Here is a 19370-nt window from a genome sequence, read left to right on the forward strand (position 1 = left end):
TGTTTTTGTTAAAATTCATAAGGGTGCTTCATTGCTTCAAAAAGGAGAGCAAAAGCTTCATTTTGTAGATGACAGGCTTTTACATAATTCTCCTATTAAACATGCCAAACAGAGCACAGAAAAGGGGGCGTGGGCCAGGGCCTAGAGAGTTTTCATTCTACTGAACTACAAGGAAAGATTTCCCTTGCTGTGAAAGTCTCTTGAGCCAAGTTCACTCAGCTGCCAATTGTCTCCTCTGTCTTTATTGAGTAAACTTATCAGGAACGTCAACGCTGCTTACACGTAAACTATCAGGCAGAAAGGATAGCGCTTATTCTCCCTTAACTGGTTTCAAATATATGGGACCAACAACATTTTGAGAAAGATGCAGAAGTGAATCATAATTTTTTATCAGTGATAGAAGTAAAAACTGGAGTGCAAAGTCCACCAATATTTCATAAAAGATTTATTGACAATGTTGATTGTTTTACGTGTCCTACATTTTAAAATTCAGAACAAATCTCCACACAGAAACATGCTAAAACAAGGCTCCTAAGGGCTCCTAAGTACAAGAACCGGGCACTCAACACCTGGGGCCTGCTCCAACTTCACAAAGCATTGTAAACTTTCATTGCGAAAATGTGCACATTGTACAAAATAGCAAAAGATTTCAACTTTCATCCCGTATGTGAAGTAAATCATGAAAGCATATGAAAGGGTCCTTCACCTCGAGTTATTACCCAGCATGTAAGAAATCGTTTCAGGAGAGCTTAAAGTGTTTGAATGAGGACCATAATGGGAAATACAATAGTTCACACTGCCGGGTCTACTTCCAAGTCCCTTGGGTGGGAATTACACTGAGCCACGCACATAACTGTACCCGATACTGGGGTTGAGGCTCAGTCGCACCAGAAACGAGTGGTCAGATCTGTGGCAGTATCGCACATCAAATGAGGAGACCGCAAACTCTCCACGCATGCACAAGGCTCGCAGATGATTCAATATAGCGGTCCTGCTTCATGTAGCCTCAGTCTCCGTGGCTCAGGAGAGCTCTGATGAGTTTACCTCAAATAGAAATGCATATTTAAATGTAGCCAATCGCGTACCAGTAAAACAGAGTACTCACTTGTGCAAGGGCATCTTGTTAAATCGCGTGCCATGAAAGGCTTGCAACTCTATCCCAGTCTAAGGCACTTCCATTGGTTTTAAGAAAACAGTCAGAAATTGTGCAGCAGCTGCACTCTTCCATCAAATTTCACAGTGAATTTCCTTATCACCAACACTGAACCTACCCCCTTCGTTGCCTTTCTCCTGTACAACAACGGAACTAGACTTTCAAGTGAAAGGGCTGATGATTGACATATCACTTACAGTCAATCACGGCATCCCAGCCTCAGTGGGACATCTCAAGCAATCGTGGGAGCGCATGAACATATCTTGTCCAGGATGCACCACATAAACAACGGCCCTACGATTTTCTGAGCAACCGATACAATCACTGGTGGGCACAGAGAATTTCCCAAGTGCCACCCATAAAGTCTATGACTATTCATAAGCCATCAGCACTACAGCATACGGAGGGTTTTTGGTCACATTGAAGCCATGAGGGCGTGGGGGGGGTTGCAACTAGCGCATAGCCTCTCCGTATGCCACTACAGCAATTAGCATAGGTGGCCCAGCCCACAGACAGTCATATTTTGCAATTTTTCCATATGGCCCATTACTTTTGTAACTGATAATGTGCCTTTGTGCTATTGCAAAACCATTACATCATGCTCTTAATTTCTGGAGCGTGACTACTTGGTTGGGTCTCTATGTAGGTCAGGGTACTGACATACAACAGAAACAGACAATGGATGTGACAGAAACAGTGTGATCACAAAACATGCATAAGAACCCAGAGGAGGAACGCATTGCAAACATAAAACTGAAATGTCAGTGCCAAATGTCCATCTTTACTATGATCCTTTACACAAATGTTTTCCACTTCTGAAGACTGCACGCCGGTTTAGCAATAATTCCTCAAACGATTCATAATATTTTCTGAAAAAACATTACACAACTTAGTCTTCTCATTTCCAACACCAAGATTTGGTACAGCCTTTCCGATGCTACAATCAAATCAAAGTTGAACCTAGTTCATGCGTGAATTAAAATGTGCTCACATTTTAGGGAGAAACATATACAGTCTTTAAAGAAAGTGCATTTTACTCGACTAAAATAATTAAATAATGACTATACAACGTAAAATGTCAGCATAATAAAATAGCGTATTTAGATGTCTGTCTATAAACAAAATAAAATAAAAAAGGACCATCGCCAACGTACAGAAAAACACCGATAAAACATTCTAAATTGAAAACACAAAGAAACACTAAGCAGTGCACGACTAGGATGCCCAATACCGAGGCATCAGGATTCAAGGCAAAGATATTCAAGAGATCCGGATGGAATACAGAGTAGACGCATCGAATATTTATAATTATGGAAATCATTCTTGGATACAGCAATAAATGACCATGTTAACATCAAAATGCAGAAACCATAAATATTGGCAGGGTGAAAAAAAGGCAGCTACTGTAAAAGCAGCAAGGTGGATGGACGGGCCAGAGGTGTGTCCCTGCGGTTTTCAATGCAAAGAATCAAATAGCCGAAAGGCAAAGGTTTGCCAACAGGGTTGCAGCATAAGATAGAACATATGACACGCTTCCCCTATCCCTTCTCTTTGCACCAGAGGTCGATCACTAGGTTTTGCTACATTGTAATCTTTCTTTCACTCTATGAACACTGGTGGTATTTGCATTTCGATGCGAATACTGGCACTATTGCATTTCAAACAATTCATTTTCAGGCGGAGAGCTCCTTCCAGACCTAGAGCACCTGCTAGGTGTCTATGAGTCCTCTTGAAGTAGAACACTGTCGGGGTTCTGAAGGATAATTTGATGGTTTTCTGAAACACTTAACAGTATGTAGTGCAATAAGCATTAAAGCATAAAAAAGAACAATTAAAAAGGTTAAGTATTGCATTGACTGCACCTCTTGATTTCATCTTTAGATTCGAAGACATATATACCCATTACACACTTCATAAACGGACAAAGGGTTCTCTTAGGTTTTAGGTGATTTCTTATCAGCAACACTGGTATGATCAATTATTTACAAATGGAGATGAAGAAACTTGTAAACAGACTCCTGAGCTGTGAAGAGATGCTTCCTCTCGCCATCTAATATTGCCAAAGGTCACTGAAGCCACGCTGCAGGATAGGGCTGAGGGATGACTCGGGGGATTTCAAAGTTAAGGAGTTGCATCGGAATGTGATGTGGTGGGGCATGCACTTTTCATTATGCTATCGCAGTCCTGACCAGCTGTGAAGGTAGGAAGCCCACCCTGCGGGTCGTCCTGCAGCCTCTTCTTCACCTAGGCAAGAAAAACAAACACAATTCATACATTTCACATTTGATTTGATACGATAAAGCTAACCGAACAAAAATCCACAGATAAGGTATTAATGCTGTGTACGAATTAGCTTCTTTCTTGTAACTGCAGTCCTCCAGCATTGGTATGTTTCATAGATTCCCATGAATTACTCTGTCCAACTGGCATTCCCTGGTACATAATATTTGTTAAAGCAATACATTTCATAGCTACACAAGGGCAGGTTTTAACCTATGAACGTCCCTGATTTCACCGAATCCACTTCACCTAAAGGAGAAATCTTTGGGGATTTTTCTTCAAATTTATTTTTCTTATGTGGGGGGAGGCCCCCGCCCCCTCCCCACTTACCCCTACCTTATCCTATCCCCTTATCCTACCCCATCTATGTTTTAAAATGTACCCACATACCTAACCAATTTGAAGAAAAAAAATGCAAAGATTTCTGAGTAGGTGAATAGGGATTCAGTGAAATCTACAATATGGTTAAGCTATAGCCTAGCCACCTCGTTTTGGTCCTTTTTGCCTCAGTCAATGAGAAGGAAAGGCTTTAGCTCCATCCCAGGCAGCCATCTTCAGTAGTAGTAGTTTGTCATTTATAAAGCACCTTCATCCCATTAGTATGGCCTCAAAGCGCTTGTGGGGGGAACACCCTCAGAGGACCGAAGTCCAAGGTATGCGAAAATTGTGAGAAAGGATTAGAATGCATGTGTGCAATTTGCCAGAAGGAAGTTGGGTGGGATGGCTGGGCCTCAGTAAACTAGCCATGTTGATCAGGCATGTGGATGGGTGCTGAGGGTTGTCAGGAGAGTGTGCGAGTGTAGGAGGCTCATTATGTGTCCAGCTAGACCGAATCTTGGTCGTGGGACTTAGCTGCGTTCTGATGGTAGAGATGTTGTGCATTGTGTTTTAGACTGGTGTATGGAGGTGAATGTGTGCGGTGGGCGGCCGTGGCTGCGGCTAGAGTCCACTGAAGTGGTGCGTAAATACGTAGCCTTGAGTACCGGTTGGCACTTTGCTTTTGATGTGGCCGGTTTGCTCCGAAATTATACTTTACCTTGCTCTGGTGATATCCTGGGGAGGCAAACAGTGTCACAATCTAGGTGTCACGTAGCTAAGCATGAAGTGGGGAAGGTTGGTCAGGTTGCGGGAGGGAAGAGTCAGGTTTTGAGGACCTACCTGAAGGAGAAGCGGTCCTCTATGCAGCAGATGTTGAGTGGAAGGGAGTTCCAGAGAGTGGGAGCTTAGACATAGAATGAGGATCCTCCAATTCTGGTGAAGTTGAAAGGGGGGGATCACAAGTAGGAATTCAGAGCCAGATATAAGGTTTCTGATGGGTTGTAGCAAGTAAGTTTTATTGGAGGAATTCAGGGCCTGTGTTGTGGAGGGTGTAGTGGGTAGTGCACAGGGCCTTGAAAGTTGGCCGATAGGAAACCAGTGGAGCACCCTGAGGGCAGGAGTGATGTGCTCTCTGGGTGAGAGGGCAAGGAGGAGCATAGCTGCAGAGTTTTGAATCCCTTACGTTTTCTGCGCTGATAGGCAGGGGTGTATAAGGGAGGATGGGTCTCGCAGACCCCCTTCATTCCTAATGACGCACATGATATGCTCATTCCGCGGTTGACAGCACACCTCTGGCCAAGGTATGAGGTAGCCATTGAATGACACAACTGTGCATGGCCTATGAGCCGTGAGACTCAATTTTTGTTTTAACTACCAACTCAATTTTCTAGTAGGCTGCATGTAAATGGTGAATGTCAGCCTGCACCTCTCCCCTTCATTCTCCACGCACAGACAGCATGCCAACCCCCCTCCGCCGGCTGCACAGCTGTCCGGTTCTCACAGAAGCTTGGACGCAAGGTGTAGCGAGCTAAACAATGTATCTCTTCTCTTCCTTTTACATCATTGCCCTGTGTGTGACCGGGCCGGAGCCTGGTCCTGGAAAAAATCATCTGTCTCCACAAACCTGGCTCTGCACCAGCAGACCCCTTATTAAGAAATATAGAGCACAAGCCCTCTAACCCCACACCTCTTTGATGTAACAGTTGCAAGCCTTGTGCCCATGTACCACTCCAGTTCACCCCATACCACTAATCCCGTGGCCATATATTCTTCTTGTACTAACAAAGAGTAAAACACCCACGTTAGATTCAAAGAGATGCTCGATTAATGTGTTTTTGAAATAATGTGTTAGATAAGCCACCTGGGCCAACATACCCTCACTCTTGGTGGCTCAGGTTAGATGCTTAGAAGATATGTATATTGTGTATTGAAATGTATGTACAATACTAAAATGTGTGTGGCCAAAAGGGCAAAGGGTTAGGTCGAATGAATTACAGCAACCTGGACATCGCCTGACCCTGCACCCCTCCCAGATGAGCCCAGTTGACCCGTGTGCTCCATGAAGGTCCAGAGCCAACCAATCTGGGAGCAACAACCCTACAGAAATAATACTGTCCAGTCCCCTTTGCCCAATGAGCACAACTTACTGTATCCCCTTATAGTACACGTCATAGATGACGTGTTTTTGTAATATAATGTGTATTTTCTGTTGTTTGGGCAGAGCGCTCTCGGAGTAGCAGAGTCCTCTGCGTGCCCCATTTTGACTTTATATAAAGGCTTGTCTTTTACCTCACTCGCAATTGGTCCTGGTCTCATTCCCTACTGAGGTGGGTCCATTAGTGTCTCTTGGTTGTTTCCTTGTATTTGTGGGGAATGCCAGATTTCAGGTGCCCAGATTAAGGGAGTTGGTGTAGGCTAGGCGGGAGAGGATGGTAGCCAAGATTGCTGTGACTCTGTGAGGCTAGTAGAGATAAGAGAAGATTTGTCTGAGGATGCAGAGATGAAAGTGACATGATCTAGATATGGCGTTGATGTGGTGAGAGTGTGTTTGATTCGACTCCAGGTTGCATCCCAGGTTCTTTACTGAGTTGATGGCTGCGTGCGGGGGGTATAAGGAGGAAGGCCAGCGGTTCGGTTGGAAGAAGAGTAGAGTGCTGTCTTGCCACAGATCAGGATTTCGGTTTTTACCAGGATTAAGGAGGAGGTGGGTTAGCCGTCATCCAATGGTCGATTCCTGTGAGACAGGAGGTGAGGTCAGGATGGGGGGAGGCCTGGGTTTTGGGAATCTTGAAAATGATCTGTGTGTCATTGGAGTAGTTGTAGCAGGTTACGTCATGTGAGCGCATTAGCACGGGCAGGGAGTTTAGGTAGAGGTTGAAGAGGAGGGGCGACAGGGATTTACCGTTTTTGGAATTGGAACTCTGTGGATGCATTGACCATTTGGCTGTTTGTTTTTTCTTGGACTTTGGAACTTTCCTCTTCCTGGATTTGGTGTCTGGTACTCTGAACGTGGATGCAGGGCTTTTGGATTTCCTTATTTCTTGGATTACCTTACAGATTATTCTACTTTTGTTTTGCACCCTTGTGCTGCCCGGGTCAGGTCCCTTGCACATTTGTTCTCTCCACTCTGCGTCATGGCAACTACTGGTGGCCGGTATTCTGGCATATGGACTGCAGCTTGGTGGTAGAAGATATTTATGTTCCCCACTTCTGTTCATCTCACCACAGGTAGGATCTAAAATTGTAAGGAAACAGAAGATGGGGTGGTGGCACAGGTACTGTGTATTGTCTTTTCTTTCCCATTCTTCTCTAACTTACCGTCTGAGTTTCTTGCCTCTGTGTGCGCACATAAGTACAGAGGCAATTATTTCAGTAGGAAGGTCACCCTCTTGTGAGGAGACCACAGTCACTTCAGAGCACCCCTGACAGACCCTCAGCATGGAACGCCACTTTTGCAGCTTTCTCTATGGTCGAGTGCGGTTTCACTCGATCTGAGATGGTACAGGCCAGCATGATATGACAATGGATAATGGGACTAGGCCCTAAGTTTCTCGAGTATTTGGCTTTGTTATACAATTCTCCAACACGGCAAGGATAGCTCTCAATGGCAGAATCTCTGATACCTTAGTGATGGTGAGGGGAAGACAACATGGTTTGCCCTCTCTACCAGTTACTATTCGCACATCACTATGGAGCCTCTCGTGGCATTACTGTGAGATCAACACCTGCACAGAGGAATCCAGTTGTACTCCTACAAGCTGATTATCTTGCTATATCTTCGAATGACATTGCGCTATTCTTAAAGGAACCAGAGGAGAACCTTAACCCACTAATGAGGCAAGTGATAAGATTCGGGGAAATGTTGACATTGAAAATCAATCACAGTAAATCTGTGATTTTCCCACTCACCAAGGGTACGAAGGCCTTTGCTGATGAATTCGGGTTCAAATGGGAACCGGCTAATGCCACATATCTGAGCATTGAAAAGGTGCGAGACCCGGACATTCTCTTTCAGGAAAATTATGGCAAAGCAGTCGATGCCCTGCAGGATCAAGTCTGGAGTGTGCACAGCAGGTCTGGAGACGGCACAGTCTTCCCTATCCTCCCTCATGCAGCAGTAACAAAAATAGTTGTTCTGCCAAAACTGGTCGACTTTTTCTTAAACCTCCCGATCTGTCTTCCGGGCTTCTTCTTCCGGTGGCTCGTGGAATTATGTTGGAATTCTTTTATGCAGGGAAATTATCTAGAGTTAAATGGGACATTTTAATACAGCCATATACAAAATGGGGGCTGGCGCTTTCAGATTCCAAATGGTACTACTGGCAGCTCAAGCCCATTTCCTATCATTTTGGTATGAAATGATGCCCTGCAGATCTCATGTGCAGATTGAAAGGGCCATCACGGCTCCTGCCCTACTCCGCAGAACAATACTGGGAAGAAGCGTAAACCAAAGGGGGCAAATATCATGTCCTGCACCTGTGCAGGTTGGTGCAGAATAGCGGACAAAGTGGGAATTGGGATGTTTCCCTGCCCTCTTCTCCCTGCTAAATAAATCCAGGGGATAAAGATCACGCATGAAAAAGTCTGAGTCCACCTAATTGGTAAACTCAGCATCAGTACACTGGGGGACTACTTTAGGGACACTGTGTTTATATCTCTGCAAATGTTCAAAGAAAAAGGGGGGAAACCCTCCCTTGACATATTTATGTATTTTCGTATCGAAAACGAGTTCAAGACATTCTTTCCCACATTCCCATAGCAACCTTTGTCTTGCCCGCTGTTACATTAGGTTATGAAGGCCCAGGGGCAGGGCAGCTGGTCTCGCAAATATACACCAGACTAATGTCTGAGATTTCACCAGAAAGGGACACTTCAAAACAAAAGTGGGAAAATAAGTTGGAGTGGCCTGGTATTTTCCCTAGGTCGCTACGTTCTGGGGGGGAAGTTTTTAAATGCTTTCCACAATCAGAGCGGGTGGTGGCGGATCCAGTAATAGCACTGCTAGGTCTGACAATGGGTCAATCAAAACAGCTTAGAAGGCTGGCTGGGCTTCTATTAGTGCTGGCCCGCAGGAGAGTGGTCGGGGGGAAAGGACCAGCTCCAACAGTGTCTCAATGGCTGGAGGACATTTGATATTTTCATGACTTGGATATTGCATTTATCTGCATACTGCCACTGCATGCTTATCCTCTGGATATATGGGGTCCTTATGTGTAATTCCTGTTGTCAAACCCTAATTCAGTATCCTCGACTGAACAATGACTGGTTGTATATATGTTATGTAAGTGCCATTGGATCTGTAGCATGGTGTAAAGTACTCATGTGTTGTCAATGCACATTTAGACACTCAGGGCCTCATCACGAGTTGGGCGGTAACCCTTAAATCCGGCGGAAACTGTATTAGCACCGCAAATACCTCTCTGCCAGATCACAACTGCAAATCCCGGCAGCGCAATCACAGCCGGCGCTAGCACAGCTGGCTGTAATAGCACCGGCTGTAATAGCGCCGGCAACCAAACGCACTATCATAGAGCAATCACAAGTACAGTGTTGGTGCTCTTAGCATCAGAAAACCAAAATGCTGGAGGTAAAAGAACACATGAGACAGCAATAAGGCCCCAGGTGAAAGCAATGCACAACGGAGGCCTACAAAAGACCCACCCATGCTCAACACACCCTCCCCAACACCATTTCACCATCAGGAGCAGGGAGGAGACAGCAATAAGGCCCCAGGTGAAAATAATGCACACCAGAGGCCTACAAAAGACCCACCCATGCACAACACACCCTCCCCAAAATCATGTTGCCATTTTGAGCCGGGAGCCTCGATGTGGACATGGACCTGCTGCGCCTGGAGCTAAAGAGGCCCGCCAACCAACCGAGGGCCCTGGGAGCACAGGGGTTGGTGGGGATGAGGGGAAGGAGGAAGAGGAGGAGACCAGCACCAGCAAGTCAGCCAGCCATCCCCAGGGTCAGGCCAACACCCTGGGCCCTGACTGATGGGCACTTGGTGACCGAGTACAGGCTGGATAGGGCAACCATCACCCAGTTGCTGGACACAATACAGGCTGACAAAGGCAGCAGTATAGCCATCAGCACTGCTGTGCCCCCACTTGTGAAGCTTGTGTCCATCTTACAGTACATCTGGACTGGCAGCTTCCACCACACCGTTGCCATGATGCATGGTATGGCCCAGTCCACCTTCAGTGCCGTGCTGGGACAGGTGCTGGATGCACTGCTGCTCCCTGTCAATGAGCACATTGCATTTCCAGCCACACAGGCACAGGTCAACCAGCTCAAGGCACAGTTCCATGCCATTGCCCAACCCCCGAACGTCATAGTAGCCCTAGACTACATACATGTTGCACTAATAGCATCCCGGGATCACGAGGCAGCGTGACACACATAACCATTAATATATTAATTGATAGACTGCTGCATGAATACCTCAGCCCGTGCATGTCCCGGAAGGCGAAGGATGTATGAAAACATTGTAGTGAGATAGCACATACCTTTTCTACGCATACATTACTTTGATGTTTATGTCATTGATGTCTGAGCCTTGTACATCCACTGAACCTACCTATGCCTAATGTACGCATTCTATCCCCTGCAGGTGATTCTAGCTACCCACAGTACACATGGCTCATGACCCCTGTGCGTAATCCACACACTCCAGCTGAGCTGGCATATAACATTGCCCATGGGCGTACAGACAGCTTTGTGGAAATGGCTTGCTAAAGACACGCTTCCGGTGCATAGACCGTCAGGGAGTTTTCATTTATGTACGCATCAGAGAAAGTAGGCAAAATTGTACTCACCTGTGCCATGCTGCACAAAATTGGCTGTCGCAGGCATGTGCCACTGCCCCCCGATGCTGATGGCCAACCACCTGGGGATGTGAGTGACAATGAGCATGTGCCCGTAGCCGGGGCAAATGTACACAGGGATAGGGTGAGGGAGGGGAGGGTGGCCAGACAGGCCTTGATTGACAATTATTTTTGATCTGGTGGATGGGTACATGTAACACATATCACTTGTAAAATAAAGAGCACTTTTACACAATTATGAATGTCCATGCTTTGTATACATTATGAACGTGATTTATTAATTGTGGAACAATCCCCCCTCCCCCTGCTGTGAACACGCCAGCACACAATCCCCACTCGCCCATGTAAACACCCCAGCACACAATTCTCCCACCCCCATGAGAACACCCCAAGACAGTGAAAGTGGGTCCATGTGCCCGGGGCTCGGCACAACTGTGCCATGTCCATCTATGATGGTCGTGGACGCTTCCCACGTCCAGGTCTCTCTGGTGAGTGGCGTTGGAGATTGCGCAGAGAACGGCCCCTGGGCGAAGCCTCCAGGGATCCCTCTGTGGGTGTGGTTAAGGTAGATGGAATTGCACCTGCTAACTGCAGCTGCTGGAGGAGCAGATTGTTTGCCTCCCCCATCTGCTCAGCATGTGCAGATTGCCGCTCACACAGTTCACGAACTCTCTGTCCAAAACCTGTCAGGGCAGCTTTACAGCCCTCCACCACTCTATGGGTGCGGGCATTGTCACGCGCCATGGTCTTGGCTGCATTACGTATGGCGCGGCTTATTGCCTTGATGTGGTTGCTGTGGTCAGCCGCCATGACCTCAATTTTCCGCTGTTGTTCCTCTATCACGACCAGCCATACCATTACAGCAGCTCTTGTGACTATGGGCCTGTCTGGTGTGCTGTTGATTGGACCTACAGCTCTGCGCCGGGTGGCAGGGGAACTGCAGGGGAACATTGCGGCCTCTATGATGGGGCTGCTGCGGTTGGAGGGGCTGCCTTCAGGGGAACCATAAGAAGGTGTGTCCACATCAGGCTGGGGTGTGCGGGCACGGCATACACGCATAGGGAAATGGGGAGTGTGTGCTTCCGCTGGCACCTGCTCTGGGATCCCTTCGGGTGTATCCATCTCCTGAGTGGCAACCTGGCTGGGTGAGCACACCAGTGCACTGTGTCCTTTCTCAGTGGATGTTTGGCCCACATCCATGTTTGACCCACTAGTGGCTGCCTGTACATCCTGCAGACTCCTGGTTGCTCCCGGCGTTTGAGGCGTTGACACCCTGCGGCCTTATGGACGTTGAGTCAGTCCAACTGGGCTCCAGTGGGGTGACCTGGGATGTGTCCTGCGCCTTGCGTTCTCATGCCGGTCCCTTTGCGGGGTGGTGGTGCTGGTTGATGTGCTTCGGGGCATGTGGCTGGATGTGGATGCTGCTTCCGTATCAACATTGCCATGCAATGATCACTGCGTGCCTGAAGGGTACATAGGGTGTTGCATGAGTTGAGGGCAGCTTACATTTGTATCATGCATTTCATGCCTTACAGTGGTTTAGGCCACAGTTTGTATCATGCGTGGCCATTGCATATTTGTCCTTCCCCATCTTGTGATTGCTGGAAAGTCCTACAGGGGAGGGACTCTGCTCGGGCATGTTGGAGTGACATCTTCAGATGTCTGCTGTGAATGCACAGCTCCTATGTCACTGTGCGTGAGGGGGGCTTTGATACGCATGCACGCATCATGTTGCTTTGGCATGGCCATGGTTTTGTTTCCCTTGGGGCTTAAAGTGGTACATTGTAGCTAATTAGTCATGGTACCAGGGGGCGCTAGGGTACAGTGGTATAAGGGAGCACTAAGGGGTGGCTGCAGTGCATCACACACATTGCAAACACATACATTCACACAGGGATTGGAGGGGTGGGCCTAACAAGATTATTCATTTTCAAAGTGGGGATGGGGGTTCTCATCTGCAACCTCCTGGGTACCGGTGCCCGCCTCCGCTCCACTGACTCCCTCAATTGTGCCCATGTCTATCAGGGTGGTCATCTGCTCCTGCCAAGGTGTCAAGTCTGGTGGTGTTGGCCATCCTACAGTCGCCATGCTCTTGCTCCTGTGCTGGGCCAGGATACCACAGACCTGGAAGTCGTATAGCTGCTTCCGGCAATCCTCCCCAGCCCTGGGCACACAGCCCACTGCTGACACCTTCTGGCTCACTTGTCTCCAGATCTCTGCTCGCCGCTGTGCACTCGTCTTGCGCTATTGTGGCCCATGCAGCACTTCTTGGTACACTGTTGTGGCCCATGAAGCTCTTCTTGGTAGCCTATCACCTCCTCCACAAGTACAGCAAGCTCCTGATCTGTGAACTTGGGTTTTCGGACCCTGTCCAGGGCAGACTTGCCCCTGCTACGTTCCTGGGACATTTTTCAGGCTTTGCAAGAGTGAATGGCTGACAGGGGCTCGCTATTAGCGCAGTCACTCAGCAGTAGCGCAATGCGCACTGGATTTACGGGTTCACAGCCACTTTTCCCGCCAGACGCTATTTGCGTTACCACCAAGACCATGTGCACGCCAACTCATGATCTGGCGTTGTTTCCGCCAAACATTGTGGCGTTATCTCAAATAGCACTCGACAGAAGATACATCTGAAATCCTGCCCAACTCGTGATGAGGCCGTCAGTGTTGTTGTTTTGTTATTCTGGATATTAGTTGTATGTAAAATCAATAAAAACTATTTTTTTAAACAGACATATGACACAGCTAGGATTTAAGCTCTCTGGTTCTCTATCCTCAACTCAAAATGTTCCGATCCCATCAACCAATGGGTGTATTTAAAACTGAATCCTTCAGATATTCTAGTAATTGCACCTATCACACTCAAACTTCTGGCAAAAGGAACTGGGCTAATGCCCTCTTCCAAGAAAGGAAGCTCACCTAATCTATCATGTCTTGTCTTTAAATTCACAAGTGGCCTCTGTAATCCAGACAGGCTCCATCCACCTACGGTCACTGTAACATATTTATCCCCATCTAGATCAGCAGAATAAAACCTCTGTGATAGTACTGGTTTTACCTCGAAAGAACTATGATAACAGTTTTAATTTGGGACTCCCTGCCTATCTTCCAAGAAGACTTAAACACCTCCAAAATACAGCAGCCAAGCACGTTTGACAAATAAAACAAAGTGTACAAATTATGCCCGTCCTACCTACACTACATTGGCTTCTGGTATCCTTTAGAGCTATATTTGAAGCCCTTTGGGTAGTCTTTAGAGTGCTCATCTTTCGTTCACAACAAAGGGTCTCATCACGAGTTGGGCGGTATCCCAGCAGTATTCCTAAGGGATACCACCTGCATTAATAGCGTTACCGCCAACCTGCCCTGCTCTATCAGCGCTGGATCAAGGGTTGGGCGGTTACTAACTGGACCCAATGGGGGATTTTCAGTGCAATTAGCGTGGTGCTAATTGCGCCCAAAATGGGAATTTTTTCAGCACGTTTACTCCCGGTTTGGAGCTGGGGGTAAACACGCCAGACTCTACATTGGGTGGACCCTTAAATACGGCGGTAATTACGTTACCGCCACATTTAAGGGCTACCGCCCAACTCTTGATGAGGCCAAAAATTCAAGCATGTGTGCTACCTAGAGAGCCTAAATCAACAGGTCACCCCCTGGTACAAACCCATAGCTGCAAAAAGGCAAGGCCTTAAACTAACTTAAGGCAAAGCCTTTAACTAACTTTCCCCTATAGCTATGGATTTTTCGGCCTCTTGCTCTTTGAGGAATTTACCATTTTTGTTACAACCATTTTTGCAACATCAAAGTGGAAACTGAAGACGCATCGTCAACTGTGTTCTTTAATTAGGATTCTATTAATCACACGCCCTTAACTTCGCTTAACACTAAGAGGCCACATGTTGCATTTGTACGTTCCTTAAATTCAAACATAACTATCGCTTCGAAAGTGGGAAAGGTGGAGATGTGACTGAAAGTGTGCTAATTTCCGCCACCTCCTGATTTCTGAATATTTGCCATCAAATTTATTAAGTTTTCAATCAGTATCCGTGGGACATTTTTTATTTCCTATTGCGGAAACAGAGTCCTGACTTGCGCCTACGATGAAATTCTGATTTGACACTGAAGTATCAACAACTCAACAATATCCTCTGAAGGGATACTGGCTGCAGCTCAGTAGATAACTGCTGTCTCTTCACAATGATAGTGTTCAAGAAGGAATATGCGGAGTCGAAGGCTGACAGTGGGCCTTGTCAGTGATGCACAGCAAGTTAGTGGTGGCAACAGTAGAGTTTATGATGGTGGGCGTCCATCTTCTCTGGTACAGCAAATATCCTTAATTCAGGCACTGATGGTACTGATGGCATCCATTTTTAGTCTTTGATGGCTTCTCTGGTAATGGAGTGGTCACTGAAGATGAAGAGTGAGTTAAATATCTAGAATGTTCTGAAACTTGTCTTGCAAAGACTTCCGCAAAATAGTAAACGGTAGGTTGCGATTTAGACCTTTTACTTTACCATGATTTTGCACCTTACCATTTACAAACACTCTGAATTTACAGGAAGTGTTATTGCATCTTGAGTGGACTGCTCAGTTGCCTAAAAACTCCTGCTTTAGGTTAATGCACGCAATGAACATCAGTAGCCCTGATAAATATGAAATCTGTAAGACCTGACTCACTACAGTTTATAGTATCTGAATTATATGAAGTTTAACAATCTCATTTATTTCGTATGCTGGTCATTGTAATTGTGTAAACAGCATGGTTGGTATGTATTACAAAATAAAATACTTAAGTGTTCTTGTGTTAAATATCTAGAGCAACATTGTCATCTAACCAGTTGCAGTTTTCCTCATGGATTGAAATACGTTTGTGCTTAATTATCGCATGTATAGTTAAACATTTTGAATTATAATTTTAAATGAGTTCCCCCTCCATTCTTTTATGATAACTATATATTCGTTACTGGGTAGGCATGAATGGTTGTTTCCCTAAGTTGTATCACCCAAACAGCTTTAAAAGGTGGTCACTTCTTCCTGATAATACAAACACAAGGAGACTTTACAGTAGCCGTAGCTTACGTGTAAATAGTATATACAGCGCTGCTGCCTCCTCGTGCATTGTAACTTGCAGTACAGCATTTTTAATGGAAACTGTAGGGGTGGTGTAGTACAAAACGACCTGCAGATAAAGATCAGCGGCATTCTCTGTTACTCACTATTATAGCTTTGCATTAATGTGCTTACTGTGGTGACATACGTACAGATACGGGTGAGTGCCGAAGAACGGTACTTCAAGAAGAGAGAAAGGGAAAGAAAGAGTGGAGGAGACCGGCGAACGTCGAGCTCCAAACAACTATCTCCCATGTTTGTGTGTACAGGATTCCGGAGAGGTCTCCCCTCTCTGTGTCAGGGGCACTGGCAGCCCTCAACTGGTGACGGTCGTAGTGCCCCGCCAGCGGCCCATCAGTTGGAGCTCCGGCGAGGATGCGGGGGAGCACTAGGTGTTTATCTGGAAGGAGGCATTGTGAGCGGCAGGGCAACGGTCCAAGGAGATACTGTGGCTTTCGCCACAAGGGGGTGCTTGTGCGAAGGGCCAGTTCCCACGGCTGTACAAGCTCGCGTGGTGGACGGGCCTGAGCTGGTTGTACTGGGCCAAACCTGTGGTTGTGCAAGATGTGGGGCAATAGTACTGAGAGAGGAGAGGATGAGGTATCCTCCTCCAGTGCGGATGGTGGCACCTGGGGACCATTGAGACAGGCCCAATTCCACAGCTGCCCAGTCCCAGAATTTGACATGACCGGTGCTACTACATCCTTCCCCAAGTGGTTGCTATGGAAGGTGCAGCTAGAGAGGTTTTTCAATGCGGCTGACATTGAGGATGAGTACAAGAAAAAAGCAATGCGGCTCTTCTATGCAGGGAGTGAGGTGCATAGGCTGACCAAGACGTTTCTAGGCAGACTAACTATACAGAAGTGAGCATGCACAGTAAACTGCAGATAAAACACACACACAAATGCATAAGTAAAACATAACACATCCCCCCCCTTATACTAATCAACCTCACCCTTCTGACAGAGCATGGTAGACCCTGAGATATCACTTATTCACCACCTTGGCAGTCCTCCCCTTTTCCCAGACTCTTCCATCTTCCAACATAACAGCATCATCTAATACCCTTCTAATCCGTCGTGGTCTCCAAATCCTACTATGCCCCTTTGGCACATGCCCATGTTTTATTTATTTATTTTCCGCTCTTCAGCCCATCATATCTTTTCGTCATCCCCTCTGACTTTCACTTAATGAAATCTCTCAAATTCTGCCAATTCCACTCCACAAATCACACACTACCCAGCCATTGCGGGCAAACCACTATGTGCAGCTTCCTCTTCCTCAAGACATCATATGGAACCAGCCCTGTAGTGGTATCAGAGGCCAACCTGTACACACATGCCCTCCTCTCAACCATCTCTTCCCATGCACACCCCACTTCTACTGACATCTGTACACCATGCATGTGCACGGTTAAACCGTTCCACAGCACCATTGGTCTCCGGGTGGTAAAGTGATGTCTTATGATGTGCCGCACCATATGATGAGCTGCACCAAAGCCGCCCAAAAACTCTTCCATCAATCTCGAGGTGAGCTGCACACCATTGTCAGTTTGAATATTTGTCAGGAAACCCTCCCACTGGAAAATGTTACCCATAAAACATATAACCGCTTGCGTGTATGCCCTCAACAAAACCTCCACCTCCACCTCACCCATTTTGTGTAGAGATCCATAATGGCAATGATATTGTTTTTCCATCCCCTCTCGCCACAATGGGACCAAGAATACCCAGAGCAATTAACTCCCATGGCAAACTAGGTAACTTCAACGGCCTGAGAGGTTGGGTATAATGTCTGAGAGACTTGTCAGCTTCACAGCACACATTGCAAGCCCTCAGCAGACTCTCCACTTCCAAATCCAAGGCTGGCCACCAATAGTCAGCCCTAAGGATCCCTTTGGCTTTCGTCCTTCCTAAACGCCCCTCAAGTCCAGGTTCAATGAATTAGTGTCGCACTCCCTCTGGGGGCCGCACAAAACAAATCTCTTTCTAAACTCAGCTTCTCTCTAACCCTGTGATAGGCTACCAAACCTGACTCACTTGACCACTCACTCCAGCCATTCATAACATTTTCCTTGATACGACTAAGCTCCAAATCACCCATGGCAGCCTCCTCCCACTCCTCCCTTTTACCCACACAGCTCCCCCAAATCAAAAAAACGTGTTCAGCTTCTTCAACTACCTCCTCTATTTCACCTGTCCCGACCAGAATAGACTGCTAGAGAAAGTCTGCTGTTGTGTTCTGCCTTCCCGGGACATGTTCGACAACAAAATGATGGCCTTGCATTGAAGTAATTCACCACACTATCCTGCGTGATACACCATCTAACCCTTTACTCATGAACACACTAACTAAAGGCTTGTGGTCGGTACGTACCACGAACGCTCTCCCCCACAAAAACGCTTTGAACTTCTTCACTACCTACAGCACACCGAGAGGATCCCTCTCTAAAACGGAATAGCATGGTTCTGCTTCTTTAGGACCCCACAATACAAATGCTCCTAACCCTGTCTCGCTGGCATTTATCATGATACAAGTATCGTAGCTAATATGAAAGTTCACCAGAGCAGGTGCTATGCCAACGGCACTTCTGATGTTTTCGAATTCTCTCCGACGGTTTTCACTCCAAACAAATTCAACACCCTTTTTGCAAAGTTCTCGAATGCTTTTGCACCTGTCTGCAAAGTCCCCCACAAATATTGAGTAGTACTCAAATAGACCAAAGAAAGACATAACTTCTTGTTTGTTTGTGAGAGGTTGTAAATCGACAATGGCCTTTACCTCCTGGGCACCAAATGCCTATCACGCACAGTGTGTCCCAGATAGTCAATCTATGGCACTCAGAATTGGCACGTTTCCTTCTGCAGGGTAAGACCTGCTTCCATCAATATTTCCAACACTCTGCTCAGCCTCAAATCATGTCCGACCACATCTCTCCCCGTAATCAAACTATCATCCTGAACGAAATTCACACCTTTGATATTCCCCAGCAAGTTATGCATCATCCTCTGCAAAAACACTGCCAACATCAATCCAAGGGGAATCTTTATAAACCAGAAGGTACCCTCATGGGTCATGAACGTGGTGAGATCCTTGGACTCGGGATGAAGCCACACCTGATAGTACACCGAGGCAAGGTCAAGAGTACTAAAGACCTTTGCCGCTGCAATCATGCTTACGATCTCCCCTATGTTTGGTAGGAGAAAACCAGTCAACAACCACCTCATGAATTCAGGCCTCAAGTCTACACACAACCTCATTTGGCCATTCGCTTTATGGACCACCAAAACAGGTGAAACCCACTTTGATGCCCCCACCGCCTCAATCAGACCTTCCTTCTCCAGCTTTCTGATCCCACTTGACACCTCCTCCCTCATGCAAATGGACACTGTCCTCACCTTCGAAACGACAGGTCTGACCCCTTTTTAAAGACAAATACAATGGTGATATACCTTTAAACACCCAACAACTTTCCTGAAGACCACTGTGAAACGCTCTTTCGGATATCCTCCTCCACACTCATCCATCATGGCAACATGCCCGAACCTTAGGATCCACTACAATACCCATCTGATACTGTTCATACCATCCCAAAAGGCTTCCACCCTTCTTAGAGACATAAACATCTGCCACTGTAGTTTTCCATTTACATTCCAACTTGGCCTTAAATACTCCCA

General features: G+C 46.6%; 1 protein-coding gene across 2 annotated transcripts in view; it reads right to left on the minus strand.

Moving 5' to 3' along the window:
- Window positions 1-430: 430 nt before the first annotated feature.
- Window positions 431-19370, minus strand: part of GCC2 (GRIP and coiled-coil domain containing 2) — a 1745187-nt gene continuing 1726247 nt past the window's right edge. For both annotated transcript variants that reach the window (XM_069636885.1, XM_069636884.1), the window contains one exon: window positions 431-3397. In XM_069636885.1, coding sequence (XP_069492986.1) covers window positions 3327-3397 — 71 coding nt within the window. In that variant the 3' untranslated portion in view covers window positions 431-3326. The remainder of the gene's footprint in view (window positions 3398-19370) is intronic.

This window comes from Ambystoma mexicanum, chromosome 7p, assembly GCF_040938575.1.
Source record: "Ambystoma mexicanum isolate Mex_15411 chromosome 7p, UKY_AmexF1_1, whole genome shotgun sequence".
In the NCBI taxonomy this organism is placed as follows: Eukaryota; Metazoa; Chordata; class Amphibia; order Caudata; family Ambystomatidae; genus Ambystoma; species Ambystoma mexicanum.